The 21,051-nt window shown below is 54.7% G+C and overlaps 3 protein-coding genes and 2 non-coding genes across 5 annotated transcripts; 3 read left to right on the top strand and 2 right to left on the bottom strand.

Moving 5' to 3' along the window:
- Positions 1 to 2,462: 2,462 nt before the first annotated feature.
- Positions 2,463 to 2,535, bottom strand: Trnar-ucu. Its single transcript has one exon. It is a non-coding gene; the product is annotated as a tRNA-Arg (tRNA).
- A 596-nt stretch (positions 2,536 to 3,131) lies between these two features.
- On the bottom strand, positions 3,132 to 3,205 carry Trnar-ucu. Its single transcript has one exon. It is a non-coding gene; the product is annotated as a tRNA-Arg (tRNA).
- A 681-nt stretch (positions 3,206 to 3,886) lies between these two features.
- On the top strand, positions 3,887 to 7,252 carry LOC34622056. The gene is made up of 10 exons (XM_026335045.1): positions 3,887 to 4,214; positions 4,449 to 4,501; positions 4,788 to 5,001; positions 5,264 to 5,392; positions 5,654 to 5,763; positions 6,080 to 6,298; positions 6,465 to 6,524; positions 6,733 to 6,831; positions 6,954 to 7,013; positions 7,142 to 7,252. Exons 1-10 carry the CDS (start codon positions 3,887 to 3,889, stop codon positions 7,250 to 7,252), a joined length of 1,383 nt encoding a protein of 460 aa, XP_026190830.1.
- Positions 7,253 to 12,196: 4,944 nt separating this feature from the next.
- Positions 12,197 to 13,098, top strand: LOC113146748. Its single transcript, XM_026335036.1, has 3 exons — positions 12,197 to 12,322; positions 12,460 to 12,555; positions 12,790 to 13,098. Exons 1-3 carry the CDS (start codon positions 12,197 to 12,199, stop codon positions 13,096 to 13,098), a joined length of 531 nt encoding a protein of 176 aa, XP_026190821.1.
- A 2,877-nt stretch (positions 13,099 to 15,975) lies between these two features.
- LOC113146746 lies at positions 15,976 to 20,738 on the top strand (the record flags this gene model as incomplete). The annotated part of the gene is made up of 6 exons (XM_026335027.1): positions 15,976 to 16,278; positions 16,771 to 17,151; positions 17,401 to 17,572; positions 17,852 to 18,201; positions 18,910 to 19,056; positions 20,246 to 20,738. Coding segments are annotated over exons 1-6 (1,846 nt in total), but the record flags the coding sequence as incomplete, so codon positions are not given.
- Between the last annotated feature and the right edge of the window lie 313 nt (positions 20,739 to 21,051).

Below are 21,051 nucleotides of genomic sequence, written 5' to 3'. Positions count from 1 at the left end.
TTCGAGTTCATATTCCGCTTTAGCGCGACGCACTGCGTCGCTCTCAAGTCGCTAGAGGCTTAGAGACGCGTCTGTTCAAACCCTCGACTCTCGAGTCTTTATTTTCCCCTTCTCTCTTGCTTTCTCCGGCGGCTTCAGCGTAGGCCTCTAGCCGCTTGCTTTTGCGTGAACGCTCCACTTAGGGCATGAAACTCAGAATTTCTGGGGTGGGGTGTACAGGCAGCCACTCAAAAGCTCCTGGCGACAGCAAGCCGGCTGGCGCTGCAGAGACACACCAAGGATACTGGCAGCAGCGAGGCTCAAGTTGGAATTCTGACTGCAAGGCACGTCCAACGCCCAAAGGCGCAACCTCCAAGCTCGAAATATCTCATGAGCACACAGGCGTCAATTCTACGCTCAGGGGAAAACACACTTACGGGGGGATGCGGGGAGAGGGAAGGAGGGGGCTCAAGGGCACTCAATGCGCAGTTCAAATCTTGCTTTTCGATCGCAAGTGTGTATATGTATACATGTATATACATACATATGTACATGTATATATATGTATATGTATGTGTGTGTGTTTCTACGTGTGTGTATACGTGTGTGTGTGCGTGTTTCTACGTGTGTGTATATACGTGTGTGTGTGCGTGTTTCTACGTGTGTGTATACGTGTGTGTGTGTGTGTTTCTACGTGTGTGTATACGTGTGTGTGTGCGTGTTTTTACGTGTGTGTATACGTGTGTGTGTGTGTTTCTACGTGTGTGTATACGTGTGTGTGTGTGTGTGTCTCTACGTGTGCGTATACGTGTCTTTCTTGACTTAGGATCGCACACCTTACACGCCACATGCTGCAGCACCGCAAGGATTTTGCAAGCCTCAGAGGTCTTAAAGCCCTAGTAGTTCGCCGACGGAAGTCAGTTGTTTCTTCTGCTGTTGGTACACTGCAGCAGGTGCTGTTGTGGCGTTTGCACGGTTTTTTGGTGCAGGTGTGCTGAGCTGCTAGTTTTTCGCTGCGACTGCTGGTGAAAGTGCAGACTGTTGCAATACTTGGGAGTGCGCGACTTTGAGCGGTACGCTCAAATCCTTCGCATCTTGAACATCAAGCCCGTCAACCTGCCTGGTAAGGCCTGAAGAGCGTTTTCTGGACGCCGCTGGCTCAGACTCTCCTTGGAATGCAAAAAGCTGCTTCGCTTCGGGAGCGCGGCGCAGCAGCGCATGCGCCTTGATGGCGCACTCCGCCAGCAAGCGCGTAGTCGCGCATGCTGGAGCTGCTTCTGCCGTCTGCGTCGCTGTGCAGGCAGCATGGACGGCCTGTTGCGCGAAAATCGATACATGGGGAGAACCCAGACAGACCAGGATAAGAAGCGTTGCGCTGTCGCCTTGCGGAAGGCCAAGGCTGGCGAAGCATTTCATGAGAGACAAAGGAGGAGGTTGGCTTTCTGTTGCCTCTGGCTGCTGGGGGTGCTGTTTCTGCGGCTGCGTGTTTGTTGTCGCCTTCGCACACCTTGCACTAGGACGCAGCCTCCAGCCTCACAAGAGTTGTGAGAGAGGGGTCTCGCCTGATCCACGCGCGAACGTGCCTGCGAGCTGGTTCTGCAGGGAGGCTGAGGAGCGCAAGCGAGTTCAGCAGCTGCGGGTTAAACCCTCGTTGCTTCGGAGAAGTCTCGCTGCGGAAGAGACGCCTCCTGCTTCAAAAAAATCCCCCGCGGTGCACCAGGAGCTTCCTTTAGACAACAGTGCTGCCACCCCTTAGCTTAGCTGCGCTAAATACGGACGAGGGATCGCCACGTGGATGTTGAGGGGCTTCTCCTCCTAAGTCCTCCTCTCCCTGAGCACGCCTCGCGAGATCACCAAGTGGCGTCGGGTTAATAGCGTTGCTGCAGAGCTACTTAAACCCCCTAAAAGGGGCAGTTTGGTTGGGGGTCTCTAGAAGAAGCATCTAGAATAGTATTGTTGGGGGAAACCTGTAGAGAGAACTATCTAGAATAGGGTTGTTTCGGGAGTCGGTAGAGAGAGAGATAGACATAGATAGATAGATAGATAGATAGATAGATAGATAGATAGATAGATAGATAGAGAGAGAGAGAGAGAGAGAGAGAGAGAGAGAGAGAGAGAGAGAGAGAACCATCTGCAATTGAATTTTGGGGAGAGGGGGGGAGCCTGTAGAGAGAACTCATGGGTTATTAGAACACGGTGTATATTGGGGGCCATGGGCATAGTCCGTGCCGAAGTAAAGGTTAAATATCGTTTGATGCAACGGGCTTAGCGCGCTCTAGAAGGTTTATGCACAGGAAGCTGTAGAGGGGCTGTAGACTCGTGCATAGTTGAACAGTTCAGATGTCTAACACCCCTCGATTCAAAACACCGCAGGACGTCTAGGGGGCCGCTTCGGCCGAGGCTTATGCGCACTACACTAAGATCAACACTCCGAAGGGAGCCGACGGAAAGGAGTTTTCCACGCAGCTGTTCGCGGTGAAAACCACCCCCGGCGGGACTCGAACCCGCAACCTTTGGATTAGAAGTCCAACGCGCTATCCATTGCGCCACAAGGGCGACGCGCGTGCTCGCAGACTCCCAGAAAATTTTCCTCCCTACGCAGGTGTGGCGATTTGCCAATACAGCTGCAGGGACCCTATTCTACGGTGTATCACGGGGTGGACAAGGCTATCTGAAGAAGACAATCGTTCCGTGGGAGGTGAAATCGCGTCGGGGGCACCTAAGGGTGCTGAAGTCGTCGTCAGTTCTGATCTTTAGGGATCATTTCGGGCCCTTCGCGAAAACCAACTCCCCCTACACCCTCCTGCAATCGTGGAGCCGTCCTTGACTCACTTGAACGCGTGGCCACGTCCTGGGCGAAGGATGCGTCAGCGAGGCATTTCACCTTTGATGGGCACAACAACAGAGAGAACTCCGTCTATTTCAAGTGAACATGGTGTTAAACGCAGAAAAACTCCGCGTGGTTTCTCGCCGCACTCTCCCCTGCGCGGGCAGGCGGAATGCATGCGCGTATATCGCTGTTAGAGTTGTCAGGAGAGAGAGCGAGACGCGCCAAGAGTTGAAACGGACTACGTGTGGGTGAGAAACGTGCCAGACACCATCTTTCCAGGGGAGAGAAAGTAAAGCAGGGAAGAGCTTTACAAAAAGCAGAGCACCCCCGGCGGGACTCGAACCCGCAACCTTTGGATTAGAAGTCCAACGCGCTATCCGATTGCGCCACAAGGGCCTAGGGGTCGCCTGCTGCTTCCGTGCAGCAAACCATGGCTGCACCTTGAACTCTAAATCGGTGTATATAATTATGAATAGATCCTTAGAAAACTGCTGTAGATGATAGCTGCAAGGCCGTAATATGCTTTTTGCATAGGAAATCGCACATTTGGAGGCAGCCTATACTTGCAAGCAACTGGCTGCTAGAATCCGAAGGAGGGAGGGGCCTCCCAGAGATCGTCACAGTCCTTCCTCTGGAGACTCCTCTTTCTTGTGCTACGCCTTCCGGCTAAAAAAGACAAAGACATCCAGTTGCTCGCCGACGTTGAGGGCTTAGCGGCTTCTTGATTGTAGAGCGGCACAACTCCCACTATGGACAGCCTCTTGCTCCGTGGAGTTTTCAGAAAGAGGCCTGCTGCGTAGCGGCGCCCACTGCTGCTACGCCTGCTGTTAGCGCTCGTTTCTGCGCTGCCGTCGCAGCTGCTGAACAGGTGCATATACGGCGCCTCCACAAATTGGGAGCGTTCGACCCCGTTCACATAGAGCCTCAATGTTTGGGCAGGAGATGCTGCCACGGTTGTTGCGGATCGGACTCGCTGAAAAAATCAACGCTGCCGCTACAGTCGGACCGTGGAGATTTCCGCTTAGATGGAGGGGCCACAGGAGGATCGGGGGGCCTCTAACTTCGGGGTTACGTTGCATGCAAACTCGAGGCGTGGCAGCTCTAGCGGCGACAGCACCAGTGGCTGGTTCTGCCTCGCCAGTCGCTGCGGAGGAAGCAGCGCCGAATGCTTCTTCTTCCGTTCTGAGTGGGGGTGCAGAAACTGTCGGTGATGCCCGCGCCAACAGCCGAACTCACTCCAGCAGTCACAGCACCAGCGATGGGTGCAGCAGTAACTTTGACATGCAAACACTGTACAGACACCACTGGGCAGTGCCAGTTGTTGGCTTCAACACACGTTTGGTGTTGCCAGTTCACTCTTTTGAAGCCTGGGAAGGCGAAGAAAGGCAGCCCCCTGAATTGATCGGTGTGCCTTCATAATCACCTCCTTTTGTCATTTGTTTTTCCCTCCCCCTCCCTGCCCCGCCTACATTCATATACATACACACACACATATACATACACACACACATATGCATACACTTACACAACTTATCTCTGACTGCAGCTCATGGCGCAGTTTCTCCTGTCTCTCCTGCTGCTTTTGGCGATAGCGTTCCTGCTCCTGCTCCCCCTTCTCTGCGCGTTCTGCTTTCCTCAGAGGTTCCCTCAGAAGTGTTTGGTCAGCCCTTACGTCCAGACATTTTGCACCAGGTCGGTGTGAACTTTGAGCCTCAGCGGAGCAGTGAGGCAGGCAGACGCGTTCTCGTCCTGCGGCATCTGCTGCTGCGTGCCCCTTCCGCATGCCGTACTTTTTATCGCGTCTAACGTGCGCCGCAGCTAGGCGCTTCTTGAGACTGCCTGCTAGGATTTTGGATCCGAGGAGTGGATGCTTTAGAAAAAGCGGGTGGCACGCCGGGTGCGGGCGCGACCGCGTAGCGAGAATTCGAGCACGCGCTGCTCAAGACATTGCGTCGCGCGTGTTTTTCGACGCCTTCAGGTGTACTGGCATACGCGGCGAGCGATTGCGGGATGGACTGAACGCATGCAATTATACAAGTGGGAGTGGCCAGGGAGCAGCCGCAAGGTTCGTCCCCAGACGGTCAAGACGGGGATGGCGAGGATGGGCTGGCGCAAGGCTTGCGGCAAGTACTTGGGTGTACAGACACACCCGCTAAGACCTCATGATCAGCGCAACAAGTGCAACAAGCGACGTAGGAGGCACACGCGAACGTCTCCCTTCGCCTCCGCACTCCGAACAAACTCCGCGGAGGCTGCCGAGAAAGGCTCCTTCAGTCGATTCTCGAACAGCGCAGCAGTCGCTCCAGAAATGCAGCAGTCGCTCCAGAAATGCAGCAGTCGCTCCAGAAAGCTGTCTCAGGCGGGCTCGTGACGGCTTCGCGATCCAAGGCTCACAAAGTGTATGCATGTGCACACACATGTGTGTGTGTGTGTGTGTTCATGCCTCACGCTCAGTGCTGTGGCGAGGAGTGGAGCAGGCGCTGTCTGCGAAATTCGCGCAAGAACAACTCGTTCTTGTGCAAAACCTCTGCCTCACCTCCCACAAGACGAAGCACTGCGTCAAGCACCTCAGGAGGCTGCTAGGTGACTCGCTGGAATGGCGAGGCTTGCTTCTTCTTCTTCTCATTGCCTGCCTTCTGCCACGCGTCTCGTACGTGCAGAGGCTTTATCTGGGGGCTGCTGCGTGTGTTTCCCGCTGCCTCCGCGGCTCCCCTGCGGCGCCGCGTTCTGCTCCTGCCTCCGCAGTGCGACGAGCCACAGCGCTGTCTCGTTGCGCCAGCTCCTTCGCGAGCGCTGGCTCTGATCTCCGCCTCGAGGCTGTGCGTCTCCCATCGCCGTGCTCAGGCACTCGATGTCATAGCGCTCTGCTGATTCACGAAGGTCATGAAGACGTCAACGAGAATTTTCGCTGGGCGACTGCGCATATTACAGGCGTCAAACGCACTGACGTCGCCGTAAGCCTCCTCTTCCCCCTCCCCCGTCTGGAAATTCCTCTGTGCCTGCCTGTCTGGCATCCTCGACTTCTACGTCCTTCCAAAACCTTCCTCTCCCTCTCAAGGCGCATCCTCCGTCGCAGGCTCCTGCGTCTGCACACAGCTGCGCAAGGAGGAGCTCTCTGTGCCGCCTCTGCTGCCAGGCGCGGCGCGCAGACTCCTTTCTCTGGTCGCTGCTCCTTGCTACTTGCTTGTTCACCGTTCGCTGCTGCGCATCTTTTGCCAGCTGGGCGCTCGCTGCTTGCTGTAAACTGCTTTCCTGAAATGCGGTTTTCAGGGAGTCAACGCATACACTTTGCTGAAGCATCGCATGGTTATCATCACGCTCAAGGCTCTGAAGCAGCTGCTCTTCGAGCTGCACCAGCAGCAGCAACAACGGCTGCCTCGCTACGCTACTCCCGACGGGCGACCTGCCCCTCCGCCTTCGCCTGTTCCTGGCTGGGCGGATGAATGGATTGAAATCAAGACAAAGGAGCGAGAAGCAAAGTTCGACAGAGTGCGCTGCTGCGTGGCATCAGGAGCTGCCAGCTACGCCGCAGGGGAGGGTGGGAAAAGGGGAGGGAAAAGGGGGAAAGGGGGCACGGGTTTGAGGGAAGCATCTTCTTGCATGTGCATGCATTTGGATGGATGTGTCGCTGCGGAATTCTCTTTTTCCTTCGCAGCAAAGGATTCGTGAACTGGCGACGAAGTGGACGTGGTCAAGTGAACCGAAGGGCCTCTTGGTACGCAGCGCAGGCTTCTTGTAGGGGTGAAAGGCTTTCAAATGCATGACGAACTCAAGAGGAGAATGGCCTTTTATGTGGAGTGATGCTCCGGGAAGTATAGGAGTGGTTTGCATCGCACGCCCGCTTCAGGGGGCTGTCTGCGGATTGCGGAAAAAGCTGCAGTGACAGTGTGTGGACGTGTTTTTAATTGGCGTTGTTTCTTCAGAAAGTGCCGCGGTTCGATCCTCTGCGCGGCTTTCGAGTCGGACGATTTTCTTCCGAAGAGGTGCCCGAAGCAGGCAGCAAATATGATGATCTCTATGCAGTAAGCCGCCTCGGCTGGAGTTAAGGCTAAATAAGGCTTTTCAGACTTTTGCCGCAAGCACCTCTCCCCTGTTCAGATTGAAACGGTGATGTGGGTTCCGGAGTGTCTGAATCTGTCTGCAGGATGAGGAGCCGCTCGATGAAGACGGCGAGGATATGGAAAGGCTCGCAGCCGCGTTGGAGGTGGGCAGTACTGTCTCTCTGCTCTCCCCGTGCGACGCTTTCGACTGGAGGTTCAGCGGTAATTTACACAACACAACACAGAGAGAGCACCCAATGTATACTCGCGCTTTCCTGGGGTGTATGTGCAGCTTCGAGAGCGCGAGGAAGCCTTGGATCTCACCGAGTCAATCACCACTGACTTCCCATTCAGAGACTCCAGGAACGCCACTGCTGCGACTGTGGGGGATCAGCAACCCTAGACAGCTTCTCGGCAGTGCGCGGCTATTTGCAGTCTTGACTCTTGAGAATGGATCTGATTCTGTGGCATAGAGTGGTGTTTTCCCCTGGTTGGAGAGCACACTTGAAGGCGAGCACTTTGCAGTTACAAGACCATCCCCCCTCCTTGGCCCCTCCCCGCGCCGCATTTGCTGAATCGAATGGCATCCCGTGGATGTTTCCTCAAGGCTTGCTTGTGAGAATTGTATCTTTCAAGATACCACCTTGAGCCCTTTTGCCTGCATCCAGCGCCCTTGTCTCCCCTCGGGAAGCATGCGAAACTGAAAAGTTTGTAAGGACGCAATCCCCGAACTGTAGGCTAGCGGCTTTGCATAGCAGAAAGGGTCTTTGCTGTCACTCACACCCGTGATAGATGAGGCTTCTGCGGCATTTGCTTCCAAGATTTTCAGGCGTAGACCTTTGCCACAAGTGTTTTTTGCCAGAGCACAAAGCCTGTTACGGCTGCAGGCTCTGGTTCTGTGCCATAGCAGTTTCCGACTGGCAAACGAAAGCCCCCACATGCCTTGAAGGGAATGAGGGTAGTTAGGGGGTATGGAGCAGCTCCAATGCCGCTAGCAATTCATCTAGTTCACTTCAGCATAAACACCCTGCTATCATCGGTGGGCGTAACGGTCCCTTCAGAGCCACAGCCGTGCTTTTTCCGTTCCCAGTCGCTGAATTTCCTCGGTATGAAGCATGGAGGTCCTCCAGCCGTAGTAGCATGGAATATCTTAAAACGCGGAAATCCGAGAATGCTGGGATTTAGGGTCTTGTAATAGCGCTTGTAATCTTGCCTGAGTTTACGAATAGGTCCAGTGGTGCTGCAACTGCAAGAGCCTTCTGTAAAAGTTTTATGTCCCCGTCAGTCCCCCCTCTGTGTCTCTCACGCCGAGCTGAATCCGGTATTTTGCCATTAGCTTTTCTTCGTAGCTCCAACGAAGAGGCCGCTAAGTGGACGTCGCTTACTATCACGTAGCGTTGTTGGCTTTAGGGATCTTTTAATCGACCAGAACGCCAAAAAGAGGTTCCCGCGCATTCGACGCTCTTTCCAGCTTTGCAAGCCCGACGTATCATTGCAAGGCCCTACGTGGCTTCACTGCACTTTTAGAAAACGGCAGCGCTCTGCTACAGCTAGCTGCCCACCTGCCGCAGTGCGTCTTTCAATAGATCTCGACCCCCACTGACAACAGGTCCTTGTGAGGCCGACTGGTGATGAATTCGAGTGCTGTCTCGAGCCTCGACAGCACTGTGAAGCAGCAGGGGCTTCTTACGCAAACCGCTTTTTGCGCGTGTGTGAAAGTGCCTAACGTAAGGATCACTCAGCTCGAACTCCGTGGAAGTCCTTTGTAATCTCGATCTCGAGAAGGGAATAACATTCCCCAAGTACTTTTGGATCAGTGCGCATCGCTCATAAAGACGCCCTTGAAATGAATTGCTTCCGCTGTCTTCGCGCGTTTGCAGTCTTTGTCAGGCCGCAGTACTAGGAAAGATATCTTCGCTACTGGACACGATTAAATAATGCCCTAAAGAGATAGTGCATTCGGTACAGCGAATTAACACTGCAATTACGTCTTCTGCTGATATCTTCGCAATCTATGGCGCACGCTAAGCACTAACTCCTGAATAACCATGGGCTGCTAAAGAACGAATGGCCTTGCACGCATGCACTCTGTGAAGGCCCTCCAGCCTCCAAAACCATTGCTGCAGATGCATGACAGTCTCTTGAGTAAGTGAATCATGAATCTGCGTGACTATGCTTACAGCGGGCGGCAATATTGTTCTGAGACTTAGTTGTAATTGCGTGCTATTCTCATGCTCAAGGTTAACCGGAAACTCGTGCTAGCCTTTGGGCAGAATCGAATGAAGAAGGACAAACTAGGAAAAGCTGGTTTCTCGACCAGTTAGTGGTGGCGGAAGGGCCAATGATGCCCGCTAGGGGATACCTTTCGGGAGAACACTCAATATTTTCAAGTAAGTTTGTATGGACTCTAGACCTGAGTGTCTCCGTACCGAGAGACCTTAGTCAGGGGGTAACAGCAATGCAGTCATAGCAAAGATAAGCTAGCATTTCTCTTACCCTGTAAATCTTACAGGGTTCCTTATCGAAGGGCCAAATGGAACACTGGGCCCAAGCAGCTACACTTTCTGAGCAGTAGGGCTATTTACGCATACGGCTTTACGTACATATAGCCGTACTGCGCAGCCGAATACGCAATATGTGACTAGGTAGTACAGCATCTAACCCAAGACGCAGCATAGAAAATAAAAAGAATCTCCAGATTATACAATTAACGCTTCACAGAGTGGTGACTCAAAGTAGCTCGTTAGTAGAAAAATGCCGACGTGCCGCTTGCTTGTTCCGCTGCTTTTGCTAAGGTGCCCTCCAAAATAAAAAGCCTACGAAGGCTGCTCCTTGGCCAAGGTGTTCCCTTCTTAATGCAGGCGAGCGACATAAGCTTCTTGCAGTATTAAGCATATGCCTCTCTCCTTTCGATGAATTACGGGGTAGAGGAGCTCGTGTTGCTGCATGGTTGTCGGTCGTCGGCCATCTGCCGATGGCAAGGTACCCGATATTGTCGCTAATATGTGCAAACCGCAGCAAGTGTGCCCTCCGCTTGAGACTAAAAGCCTATTTGCTGTGCCCACTGGAGCCGACAACGTCTCCCTGTACTTACGCTTCGCGGTTGGTTCTCCTTTTGTGTGGCTCTCGCCTGTCTATCTCGCTCTCTAGCTAAAAGGAAATAAGCGCCAAAGAAGAGCTAGACGGCCAGGGTACGGAGTTAAAATGAAAATTCCAGTCACTGTACATATAAGTAAGGGGATAGACAAATGGATCAGGCGTAAAGTAGCAGCAGAGACTATCCAAACCTCAGGAGGGCTTCATGGCCGCGTGCGACTGCTGTGGCTCTCTTCGGCGAGGCAAGCGGCTATGGAGACTCTGCTACTAGTCCGTTGTTCGTGTCTATTACGAGGTTTTCGGGGTTTTTTTGGAAAACGCAGTTGCTGCTTGCAATAAATAGTGTAGTTCCTTTCAGGATCTCGTCTGCTCGTTGCTGCGGCGGCTCTCTTCTGCGTCCGTGTTGGACCGAGAGCAGCGTCTCACTTTGCGTGACTGCGCCCCTCAGCCTTTGTTTCTCTGCCTTTTAATTTCAACAGCAACAGAGAAATGCCTCTTTGGGGCACTCTTTTGGCAAATCTAGAGTCCCCTTCCAGCAGGCATCTTCGCCCTCTCACCCAGCAGCAGCAACGCCAGCAGGAGCAGCAGCAACTGTCACAGCGCCCCCTGCAGCCAAAGGCTGCGTAATTCGGAGTAAAGGCTTCTAGAGTCCGAGTATTTACGCCTAGTCGCGTCAGCAATATCCTCCCTTTCTCGTGGCGCCTCCCGCCAGCGCTTGCATTTGTGCAAGATTTCCCAAAGCCCCGCCTGTGCCGTTTTCGAGCGAAACAGGCAGCCAAAATGACGTACAAGTTCGTCATAAATTCGGAGGGCATCTTGCACCGCATGCCGCCGGATGGAATAACAACGTACCCCTCCCAGTCTGTCCTCATTTTGGACAAGATGTTCCCCATACTCAAGCCTCTGTACTTCGATTTGTAAGTTGCAAGCCAGAGCTTTCCCTCGACTTGAAGGGCGTCACCGCCTCTCCTTGCTCCCCGCTGCTTCCTTGGCAGATTGCCTTCCAATCGAGCTGCATGCCTTTGAGTAGAATGCTCGACGCACCGCATTGGGCTCCACAGCTCTTGTCGCCGTCAGAACGCTGTCTCTGTTCATAAGCAAGCTGTTGGCTACCACTTATTTTGAACCCTTGTGGTGTGCTCTCTCCTCATGAATGTTCAGCAGCAGCTGCTGAATGTTCCCCAGCACCTGCGTTCCTCTGTGTCGCTCCCGTGTTGTGTCGCGACACTCTGTGGTGTTTAGGGAGGGGTATCCCGATGCTATCCCGCTGTCTCCCCCCCAATCTCCATTTTTTTCCCCGCGGCTGTCTCATCCTACCCTAGAGGCCTCTTACTCATGACGCTTCAACGAAAGACGCCTTGCAGTGCCGCCGTCTATCTCCCCACGAGAGGCTGCCGTCCAGATCTCGCATGGCAGTTTGCACGCGCTTCCTTCCAGCCTGAGAATGCCTTCTCTGCATGTGCGCTGTGTGTCTGTGTGGGTGTATGTATATGCCCTTCAGCGAACGTCGATTCAGTGCAGCGTCAGCCTTGAGTTGGAATACAGAGAACTACTATGCAGCCCCCTTGGCGGCAACTCTCTATCTTCTTTTTTGTTATTTTGGAAAAAAGTGGATGCAGGATAGGCCAGCTTACGACCTCCGGACACCCCTCAAGTACTGGAACCTCGTTTTGGCTATCTTCAGCTTCATTGGCATGGTCGGTGAAGTTATCTCCCTCCCTCACAAGCATGCATGCATGCTTGCCCCTTAAATTCTGCACATGGGCGGTGTTAGCCTCTCTCTCCCGTGTGCTTCAATCGCGAGGTCGGGGTGTAGTCCACACACAGGTGGTTCACTTTTGCGCATGCCCACTGGATGTGGCAAGGAATTTGCATGCCAGATTCTTAGCCGTAAAATTCGAGCATGCGTACGTCCCTCATCAGATGCGCTTCACGGTGATGAAGGCGCTATGTGCACCGATACGCATGTATTTCAAGGGTGAAGAATCTGCCCATGGGGGCTGATGCGCGTTAGAGTTCAAGTTTTCGTGGCGGGCATGTGTTTCACATGTGTTTTATTATTGCATTCTAGGGGTTCCTGCAGAGTGCAACTTTTCTAATACATGAATAGAAAGCCGTTCCGGCTCTCCCGTGCAGCAAATGCTCCTTCCTTCCTTCCCTTTTCTTTCCAGTATCGCATTCGAGCACGTTGTGTGGAGTGTCGTACTGTGCTCCAACTGTGCATCGTCGTTGCAACATTTCTGTAGTTGCCATGCAGCCACGTGCCATGTCTCATGCATGCATGCACGCCACATGGCGTGTGGCTGCTTGGCGGCATGGGCTCGTGTGGGTGTACGCCAGTGTTGGGGTGTCTGAACTGTTCAACAGCAGTCTAGAAGTAACAGAGATCTTCATGTAGCTAACTGCCTGCCCGCCTGCCTGCCCGCCTGCCTGCCCGCCTGTTCATACTCTGGCCCTGCTTGACGTGTTCAAAGTCGTTTTCCCCGATGTTTGTGCTGATTCTTGTTTTCACAGATCCGCATAGTTCCCCAACTGGCGATTTTGATATGGAATTGGGGATTTGAATCATCGGTTGCGGGGCCCCCGGTGTATGCATACGGCCACGGAGCTGCAGGTCTATGGACTCTGCTATTTATCTACTCCAAGTTTTTCGAGCTTCTGGATACGGTCTTTATTATTCTGAGAAAGCGTCCCTTGTCTTTCTTGCACTGGTACCACCACGCGACGGTGCTCCTGTACACTTGGGATGCGTACACCTGGGAGCAGCCGGCGGGGATCTACTTCGTCGCCATGAATTACAGCGTCCACGCAGTCATGTACTTTTACTATTTCCTCGCTGCTCAGCTGCAGAGGCCGCTTTCCTGGGGCATCTTTGTAACAATCGCGCAGATTTCCCAGATGTTTGTGGGGGTGGGGGTGACCGTTGTTTCCATGTACTACGCCTTCACGTACCCGTACAAAGCCATGTGGAGGGCTGATCAGCTGGCGGATTCTCTGGCGCACGGCCAGTACATCACGGTAAAAAACCTGTACTGGGCCTGCCTCATGTATTCCACGTACTTCTACCTCTTCGCTGAATATTTCGTCAAGCGATACGTAAGGGGCCGAGAGCAGCGCGCTCAGAAGAAACTGACTGACAAGAAGCTCGAATGATGCAACCTGCCCTGAAGTAAACACCCGCCGCGGTGCTCTCGAAGCATGCCACGCTTCCCAGCGCTCTCTCGCGCCGCACTCATGGCCCCTCTCCCGCCACTACTGGATCCTGGCAGCAAAGTCGCAAGAGCCAGCCGTCTCTGCTCGGGCCGAGCAGATGTCTCCACGCTTCTTTCTCCCTCTTCTTTCCTCCTGTCTCCTGATCTCTGCCGGGGATCCCGTCGAAAAGCCGCTTTCCTGGGATGTCATCCACTGCATCTGTAGGGGCCCCCGTCATCAGGGGCCCCCCCTTGCTCTTCGTCGTCACTCGTGGCATTCGGCAGAACCGCAATTCCGAGGAGTTTTGGTGGCAGGATCGCCTCTCCAGGGTGTCTGGGGAGGCCTGCCTGCACGCGACCCCCCTTCTTGTGCATGCGCCTTCTTGGAGACGCTCAGGAAGGCACAAGGGGGGCCCCTTATGTACCAGTTACCCGACAAACAAACACCCCGCGTCAGCAGCAGCCGATAGCCGAAAACGGCACGCAACTTCTTATGTTGGGGGCCTCCACCGGCGCGTGGACTGATCGCAGGTGGGGCCTAGGGGGCCCCCATGAGGCTGGGCAGGAGGAGCCGCAACAACATTTGCAGCAACTGTTGCAGCAACTGTTGCCCTTGTGCTTGTGGGGTTCCCCGCTTTCGTGTGTGCACTTCGATGCCTCCAATGTGCGCCCAAGCTGTCGTTGACTTCGAAGGGGGATGCCTCCTCAGTTAGGGAAGAGCTTCTTTGTAGCTCCTGCCTATGTTAGGGTGGGGGCCCCTAGGGACAGACGCCAGCAGCTGCTGCACTCGAAAACCCCCGTTTGCCTTAGTCACTAGACAAGAAGGCTCACAGCTCATAAACAATTGTAAACACCGCCAGAGGGCGTGTGTGTATATATGCGCACTTGTTAGCGAAATTTCGCTCTCCAGGGGTGGGTCGATCATGGGGGCAGCTAGCGCATGCGTAGTCTCTAGAGCGCGTCTGAGCCTTTCAAAAAGCTCTCGTCCTCCGGGGATAAAGACTCCCATGCGGGCACGTGTAAAGTAACTTGTACGACTTAGTTGCCGCAGCGAGGCTCTCGCATCTACTGAGAGGCTGCTGACGCAGTGCGCATGTCCATGTCTAAGCTCGTGCAGAGAGACATGGCGCTCCTCGCTGTTGCTTGCTGCCCTGCGCATGTGTTGCATGAGTTTTTCGCCTCTCGATTCTGAAGCGGCAGGCCCCTGTGGAGTGCATTCAAATTTCGGTTGGGGAGACGGATTAGGGGGCCTGCGAGGCAGCGGCGTGGGGGTAGTCTGTGGGAATGAAGTAGGATTTTTTTCTACACTGACTGAGCGGTATGCGTGGAATAGCCGGGAAGAGGCGCTGCGGCTCTCGAAGTTGGGCAGCTTAGCTCGAGATCGTGAAGGGATTTCGCAAAGAAGGCTTGGGTGACCCCGTGCAGGCTTGCGTTCGCGGGTGTCAGCTTTCGTTCGAGACTTGTGTAAAGTGGCTGTCCGATTGCAGTGGCTACGTCTATATGTGCTTCCTAGCCTCGCTGAAGGCTTTCCACGTTTTTAAGGACACACAGAGGGGGAGGGCACACGCGAGGAGGTAAGGCGAGTGCAAGAGAGCAAAAGGGAGGACCGAGAGGGTGTAACGAGGGCGAGCGGGGGGCGAATCGAGGTGTTAGGCCGATACAACGTGGAGCGCTGCGCAAAGGGGTCTGTCTACTGGTGTGCGGCGAGCGAGCCGGGAAGGGGAGGAGTTGGCACGACATCTGCGTTTCTCTCTTCTTGATAGACAATTAGCCTCGCTCATCGATAAGGCTCTTATCCTCCCCAGCGCGCCCTCGGACTGAAGGCAAGGATGTGCGCGTACATGCATATGTGTATGTTTTTCTACCTCGTTCTTGCAGTCCCCACGCGGAGGAGGCGACAGCGTGCACCTCTTCCCTCCGTGTGGCCGCTTGCAGTCGTCTTGTCCGCCGGCAAGTCAGGGTGTACGTACACCCCAATTCTTGAAGATTTTGTTTGCACCGCACCACACGCTTTCGCGGACGCATCCATTGCAGATTGCCGCGGCGCATCTCGGGACTGCGGCGCCTCGGAAAGAAAGCGATGCCGACAGCTGGGGGCCCCTTGAAACAAAGGCAAGAAGAAACTCACGAAACGTGCATTCTGCCGCAGTTTTTTGTTTTTTCCGACGTAAATACGCGCCGAGAGGATAGCGACTCCCCAAGCAGCCATCCAGAGCGCGACGGATCGCCGCTGCAGGAGTCTCGTCCAACCGATCGTTGGGGGGCCCCTTCCAGGGGCCCCCCAACGACGCATCCATCCCGAAGTGCTTTCCTCCGCCAAACCACCCTGCATGCAGAGGCAGGGGAGGCTCACTTGGGTGCATCAGGGGCCGATGTTTCAGTGCCTGTGCTCTCCTGGGGGCACTCGAAGGCGTCGCCTGCCGTTTCGGTTGTCTTCGCCGAAGTCTGCGTCTCGTCTTCGGGAGTCTCGTTCGCACGAGACCACCCAAATCGGCTCTGGCTGGCTGCCCTTTTGAGCGCTCTAGGCGCGCGGTCTAAAGCGTCAGATCCGCGTGAAAAGTCGCCCTCGGCAGACGGCTGCTCGCCACGCAGGCATCTTGTGAGAGGCGTCTCCGCGCCTCGCCATCGTGGCTGGAAGGCGGAGCAGCGACGCGTCTCAGGCAGCGAGTAGGGGCCTTAGTTCGCCAGGGGGAACCCCCCCCAAGAAACACCCCCACTCAGCACCTCGCTCAGCACTGCTGGCAGCGTCGCGAACTGTGCCTTGGAGGAGTTGTGAGTCTGTGTGACGCAGAGGAAGCCTCGAGCCAAGACGAGGGGGGAAAAGGAAGGGATTCTCCAGATGGCTGCTCTCCAGCAAGGGGGGGGGCCCCCTCGTGCGCGACCTTCTGCCCCAGGGGGCCCCCCTAAGTCTCCTGGCGTGCAGGAGGCGCAGAGACTTCCCGCAAAAAAGAACGCGGGAGAGTCTTTTGCGGAGAGCAACTCCCCCTCCGTCGCAGGAGCTTCTCTAGGGGATCTCTCCGCAGGAGAAGGCATTTCCAGCAGCTGCTGCCGCTATCTTCGGGTGTCTTTGAGTCGCATTCTGAAGATAATTCCAGCAGGTCGTAAGGGGCGAGCCTTGAGGGAGGCAGTGCTGGCGGCGGATGTGCGTCTCGCCGAGCTTCTCGCGCAGCAGCAGCACCAGCAACAAGCGCAACGAGAGCACCAACATGCAGCCGCTGCAGAGAGCGCTGCAACAGACGGCGGAAGTGTGCCTCTTACCCCCTCGAAGCAAGGCAAAGAAGGATGCAGGAAGGAGGCGTCTCTCAGTGAGGCTCCTAGAGAGGCGTCGTCTTCTTCGGCAACGCCCAGTAGCACTGCGTGCGTGAGAGATCTGCTCGTCGCGGCGCTCACGCAGTGTCTAGACTTCGACATGCCCAAGCTGCATCTCTTAGCTCTCGATGCTTCCAATCTCCTGCTCTCTGTAGGGGCCCTCCGATCGCTGATGGGGGGCCCCCCCCGTCTCACCGTGAGCGTTGAAGGAACCTCAAGGCTCAACAGCTCGATTGCTGCTCCTCCCGTGCAGCTTTCTACGGGGGGGGAGGCAGTTGCCGAGGCTGCAACTGCCCCCGCACCAGAAACGCAGCAGCAACGCGAGGCTCTCGCCGTCAGCGAAGACTCTGCGGGAGCGGGAGCAGGAGCTGCAGACAGACAGACCCCTCCAAAGATGGCTTCTGCAGAGACAGGCAGAGCGCAGGAAGCCACGAAAAATGCCACCTCTGTGGAGTCGCTCACAGAACGAATATGTTCGCTAGCTACGGCAGCCGATGAGGCAGTAGTTTTGCAAGTTGTGCGGTGTCTGTTGACTGCACTCACTGCGGCGAGACTCCCCCTGCATGGAGGGACCCTCCTGGAAGCTTTTGCTACCCTTTTCTCCGTATGCGTATCCTCGTCTGCCGAGGAAAACAGACGGACTGCTCACGCAGCGTTGCTGCAAGCGATTTCTGGCCTTGTTCTCCGAGCAGAAGCAGCAGCAGAAGCAGAAGCAGAAACAGGAGCAGAAACAGGAGCAGAAACAGGAGCAGAAACAGGAGCAGAAACAGCAGCAGCAGAAACAGCAGAAACAGAAGCAAAAACAGGAGCAGAAACAGCAGAAACAGAAGCAGAAACAGGAGCAGAAGCAGCAACTGCAGTATCACCAGTGTCTACTGGGGCAGAAGCAGCAGCAGAAGCAGCAGCAGAAGCAGCACCAACGTCAACTACTGCAGTATCACCAGTGCCTACTGAGGCAGCAGCAGATTCTGTGCAAGATGCAGCAGTCGAACTGCCAGCGTCGCTCGCTATGGCCTCTAGTACACCTTGTTTTGAGAAGCGTGAGAGCGGCTGCGAAGAGGCTGCAGCAGGTGATGAAATTAGGGAATTCGCTTCTGCAGAAGCGGCTACAGGAATTAGGAATGCATGCGCAGATGCACAGACGCCATTAACAGAGTCTGCGGGAGCAACAGCAGAAGACTTGGCAGCAACATCACCATCACCATCATCACCATCGTCATCACCATCATCATCATCATCATCGTCATCACCATCATCATCATCGTCATCGTCATCATCATCATCATCATCATCGTCATCATCATCATCATCGTCATCATCATCATCATCATCGTCATCATCATCGTCATCGTCATCGTCATCGTCATCGTCATCGTCATCAGCCTCAGCTGCACCAGCTATGGCAGACACCTCAGGAGGAGTGGCAGCAGCAGCAGCAGCAGCAGCCCACTGTGCAGACAGCTGTTCGTCGAGCTTGACACCATGCGCAAGCTCCCAGCCGTGCAGCCATAGAAGCAGCCGCAGTAGGAGAAACAGCAGCAGCGCATGCACCAGCAGCTCCTCGACCCCAGTGGTGTGTCGTGAGATGCGCGACTTGCTCGTAACTTTGCAAGCATTCTGCCGCATTGTTGATGGGCAAGGCTCGCTTTGCAGTCGTCTAGGAGACACCGAAGGAGCTTTATTGGGGGGTTTGGAGGGATCCTCTGCGAGAAAAAGCAGGCGTCTTGCCTTGGAAATGATCCATGCTGTTGCTCAGGCAAGCTGTTTTCATGGGGGATTATTGGACGTTGTTAGGCTGCTGCTGCTCTGCCTGCCTGCCACGGAGCTGGCTTGTGCGCTGTATCCAGCTGCTCTGCAAGTATTGCTCACACCGTTGCTTTTGATGCTTTTGGGAGTAGCAGCGTGACACTTGACGCACGGAGCGTGCAGCATGCAGCACACGCACCTCTTTTATTTTGACTGCCCTGCGCGATCACAGCGACTTGCTGCATTCAGAGAGGCTGCTGATGATAGCATCTACTCGCTATTTTCTCTTTGGGGGTGCTACTTGTGCTGCTGCTGATGCTACTGATGCTGATGCTAGTGATGCTGATGCTAGTGATGCTGATGCCATCTACTGCTACTTCTGCTACTGCTACTGATGTCATCTACTGCTACTTTTGCTACTGCTACTGATGCCATCTACTGCTACTTCTGCTACTGCTACTGCTACTTCTGCTACTGCTACTGATGCCATCTACTGCTACTTTTGCTACTGCTACTGATGCCATCTACTGCTGCTACTTTTGCTACTGCTACTGATGCCATCTACTGCTACTTCTGCTACTGCTACTGCTACTTCTGCTACTGCTCCTGATGCCATCTACTGCTACTTCTGCTACTGCTACTGATGCCATCTACTGCTGCTTTTGCTGCTGCTGCTAATGCCATCTATGCTGCTGCTCTCCTCTCTGTTAAACTGCAGAGTATGTCGAAGCGTCTATGGAGGAGTTCTCCGCTCGTTTTGCTCGTTCGCCAGCAAATGTTTCCAGCGTTGAGCCGCTGTATCAGCAATCCTGCTATGTGTCGTATTGCTCTGCAGACGGTTTGTTGCGCAGCAGAGGCAGCAGAAGTAAGTTCACACCCTCATCTGCCCCCTGCTGCTCCTACCTGGCAGCGATTACTTCACAGCGCTAAGCGACGTGCTCTTTCGCACTGCCTGCTGCTGCTCCTACTGCTGCTGCTGCATGCGTCGAACGGTTCTGAGGCTGCGTCTGCACTGCAGAGAAGCCTCCTCATGTGGACGGGAGGCTTTCACGCCGCAACTGCTCACGCCTCTTAGCTGCACAGCGCTTGCCTCCTTCTTCTGCTTTCTTTCTTTCTTTCTCCTTCCCTCCCTCCCTATCTCTCTCCTTCTTCTTCTGCTTGCTTTCTTTCTTTCGCCTTCCTTCCCTCCCTATCTCTCTCCCTATCTCTCTCCTTCTTCTTCTGCTTTCTTTCTTTCTCCTTCCTTCCCTGCCTATCTCTCTCCCTATCTCTCTCCCTCTTCTTCTGCTTTCTTTCTTTCTTTCTTTCTCCTTCCCTCCCTCTCTCTTCTCCTCCTTCTGCTTTCTTTCTTTCTTTCTTTCTCCTTCCCTCCCTATCTCTCTCCCTCCCTCTCTCCTTCCTCTTCTGCTTTCTTTCTTTCTTTCTCCTTCCTTCCCTGCCTATCTCTCTCCCTGCCTCTCTCTTCTCCTTCTTCTGCTTTCTTTCGCCTTCCTTCCCTCCCTATCTCTCTCCCTATCTCTCTCCTTCTTCTGACAGTCTCTGGAGGGATGTATGTGACTGTGCATGTCTTCTGTGTAGGGTGCACTGGCACACGAGGTGTGCCTCTTCGTAGGCGACTTTGCCTTTCCCCTGCTTCTTTCGGCAGATCAGTTGCAGGCTGGGCATCAGCTGTGCTTGCTCGAGTTTTGCCATCGCTTCTTCCTCTTGAAGCCTCCGCTTTTCCTCGGCGTGTTCGCGGCGTTCGACCTGTGGATGTATGCTGAAGACATTCTGCTGCAGGCTATTCAAGCGCTGCAAGCGATCGCGTCAAGGGGTAGGCTGGCTTCCTGCTACTCGCGCCAAGTTGGTTTTCTTTTGCCGTGCTTTCTGCTTGCACTGGCTGGCTCGCCGTGTGTAGTCTGTCTCTTCCCTCCTCCTCCCGTCTTGCATGTTGTGCTGCGTTTGCGAATGCACGCTTTGCGCCAGGGAACGGGATTGTAGGGCAGCAGCAGCAGCAGCAAGAGCTGCGCATTGCTGCAGTGTCTGCCTTATGGTCTCTTACCACCACCTTAAAGACTTGGCATTCCCCTGCAGAACGGAGACGTTCGGGGGGAGAGACGTCAGAGGCGGCTGTCAACGAAGGCAGTGCCTCCTCAGATCCTAAGGAGTACGAAGAATTCGCGCTCGAGTCGTCTCTGACACCTGAGCACCCAACGGACCCACATCACGACGCGCATCAGCAGCAGTATCAGCAGATGGCGCCGCCGTCGAGATCTTTGGGGAGTGGAGGAAGTACAAGACTGAGTGCCTTGGAAGTGCAGCAGCGAAGAGAGCTGAAGCTTCAGCTGCGTGGTGCGGTTGCTTTGTTCAATAAGAAGCCAACAGAGGGCATTGCTAAGCTCCTCGCTCTGCAGGGGTTCTCCGTGAGTTGCTTTCGCCATCCAGCTTTTTTGCCTGCCAGACACTGTGGCAGATTTGCGTATCGCCTCTCCCTGAGCGCTCACGCTTCTGGCGAAGCAGCGATTTTTTCAGAGAGCAGCGTAAATGAGGGGGAGGGGTCTCTGAGAGGCGCTGGATTCCCTTTCCCTCCCACCTCGCTGCTGCTGCTTTCTTCAAAAAAGCGGCTGGAGAAGTCTGCTTGCTAAGTGCGCTGTGCTGTGCCGCGTTTCCACAGAATAGCCCCGAAGAAGCTGCGCGGTTGTTGTTGCAGCAGAGAGGTCTCCAGAAGACGGCAGTAGGGGAATTTTTAGGCGGAGAATCGGAGGCTTCTCGGGCGGTGCTTAGTGCCTTTGTTGAGCAGCTGAACTTTTCGGTGAGGCTGGGAGGCAGCGGGGAGGGAGAAAGAAGGCTGAGAGGCAGCGGGGAGGGAGAAAGAAGGCTG

Source organism: Cyclospora cayetanensis, unplaced genomic scaffold, assembly GCF_002999335.1.
Source record: "Cyclospora cayetanensis isolate NF1_C8 unplaced genomic scaffold, CcayRef3 CcayRef3_contig_111, whole genome shotgun sequence".
NCBI classification, from domain to species: domain Eukaryota; phylum Apicomplexa; class Conoidasida; order Eucoccidiorida; family Eimeriidae; genus Cyclospora; species Cyclospora cayetanensis.
The sequence above is the reverse complement of the archived record's forward strand: the minus strand, read 5'-3'. Positions and strand labels throughout refer to the sequence as shown.

Bases quoted from the DNA above. Each gene is read 5' to 3' on its own strand.
- LOC113146748 (XM_026335036.1), top strand. From the start codon at position 12,197: ATGCAGCCACGTGCCATGTCTCATGCATGCATGCACGCCACATGGCGT. The intron at 12,323-12,459 runs GTAACAGAGATC...TTGTTTTCACAG, and splicing joins TGTTCAACAGCAGTCTAGAA to ATCCGCATAGTTCCCCAACT. The intron at 12,556-12,789 runs GCAGGTCTATGG...CTCGCTGCTCAG, and splicing joins ATGCATACGGCCACGGAGCT to CTGCAGAGGCCGCTTTCCTG.
- LOC34622056 (XM_026335045.1), top strand. From the start codon at position 3,887: ATGCAAACTCGAGGCGTGGCAGCTCTAGCGGCGACAGCACCAGTGGCT. The intron at 4,502-4,787 runs GTCGGTGTGAAC...CGACGCCTTCAG, and splicing joins GTCCAGACATTTTGCACCAG to GTGTACTGGCATACGCGGCG. The intron at 5,002-5,263 runs GTAGGAGGCACA...CCTCACGCTCAG, and splicing joins CAACAAGTGCAACAAGCGAC to TGCTGTGGCGAGGAGTGGAG.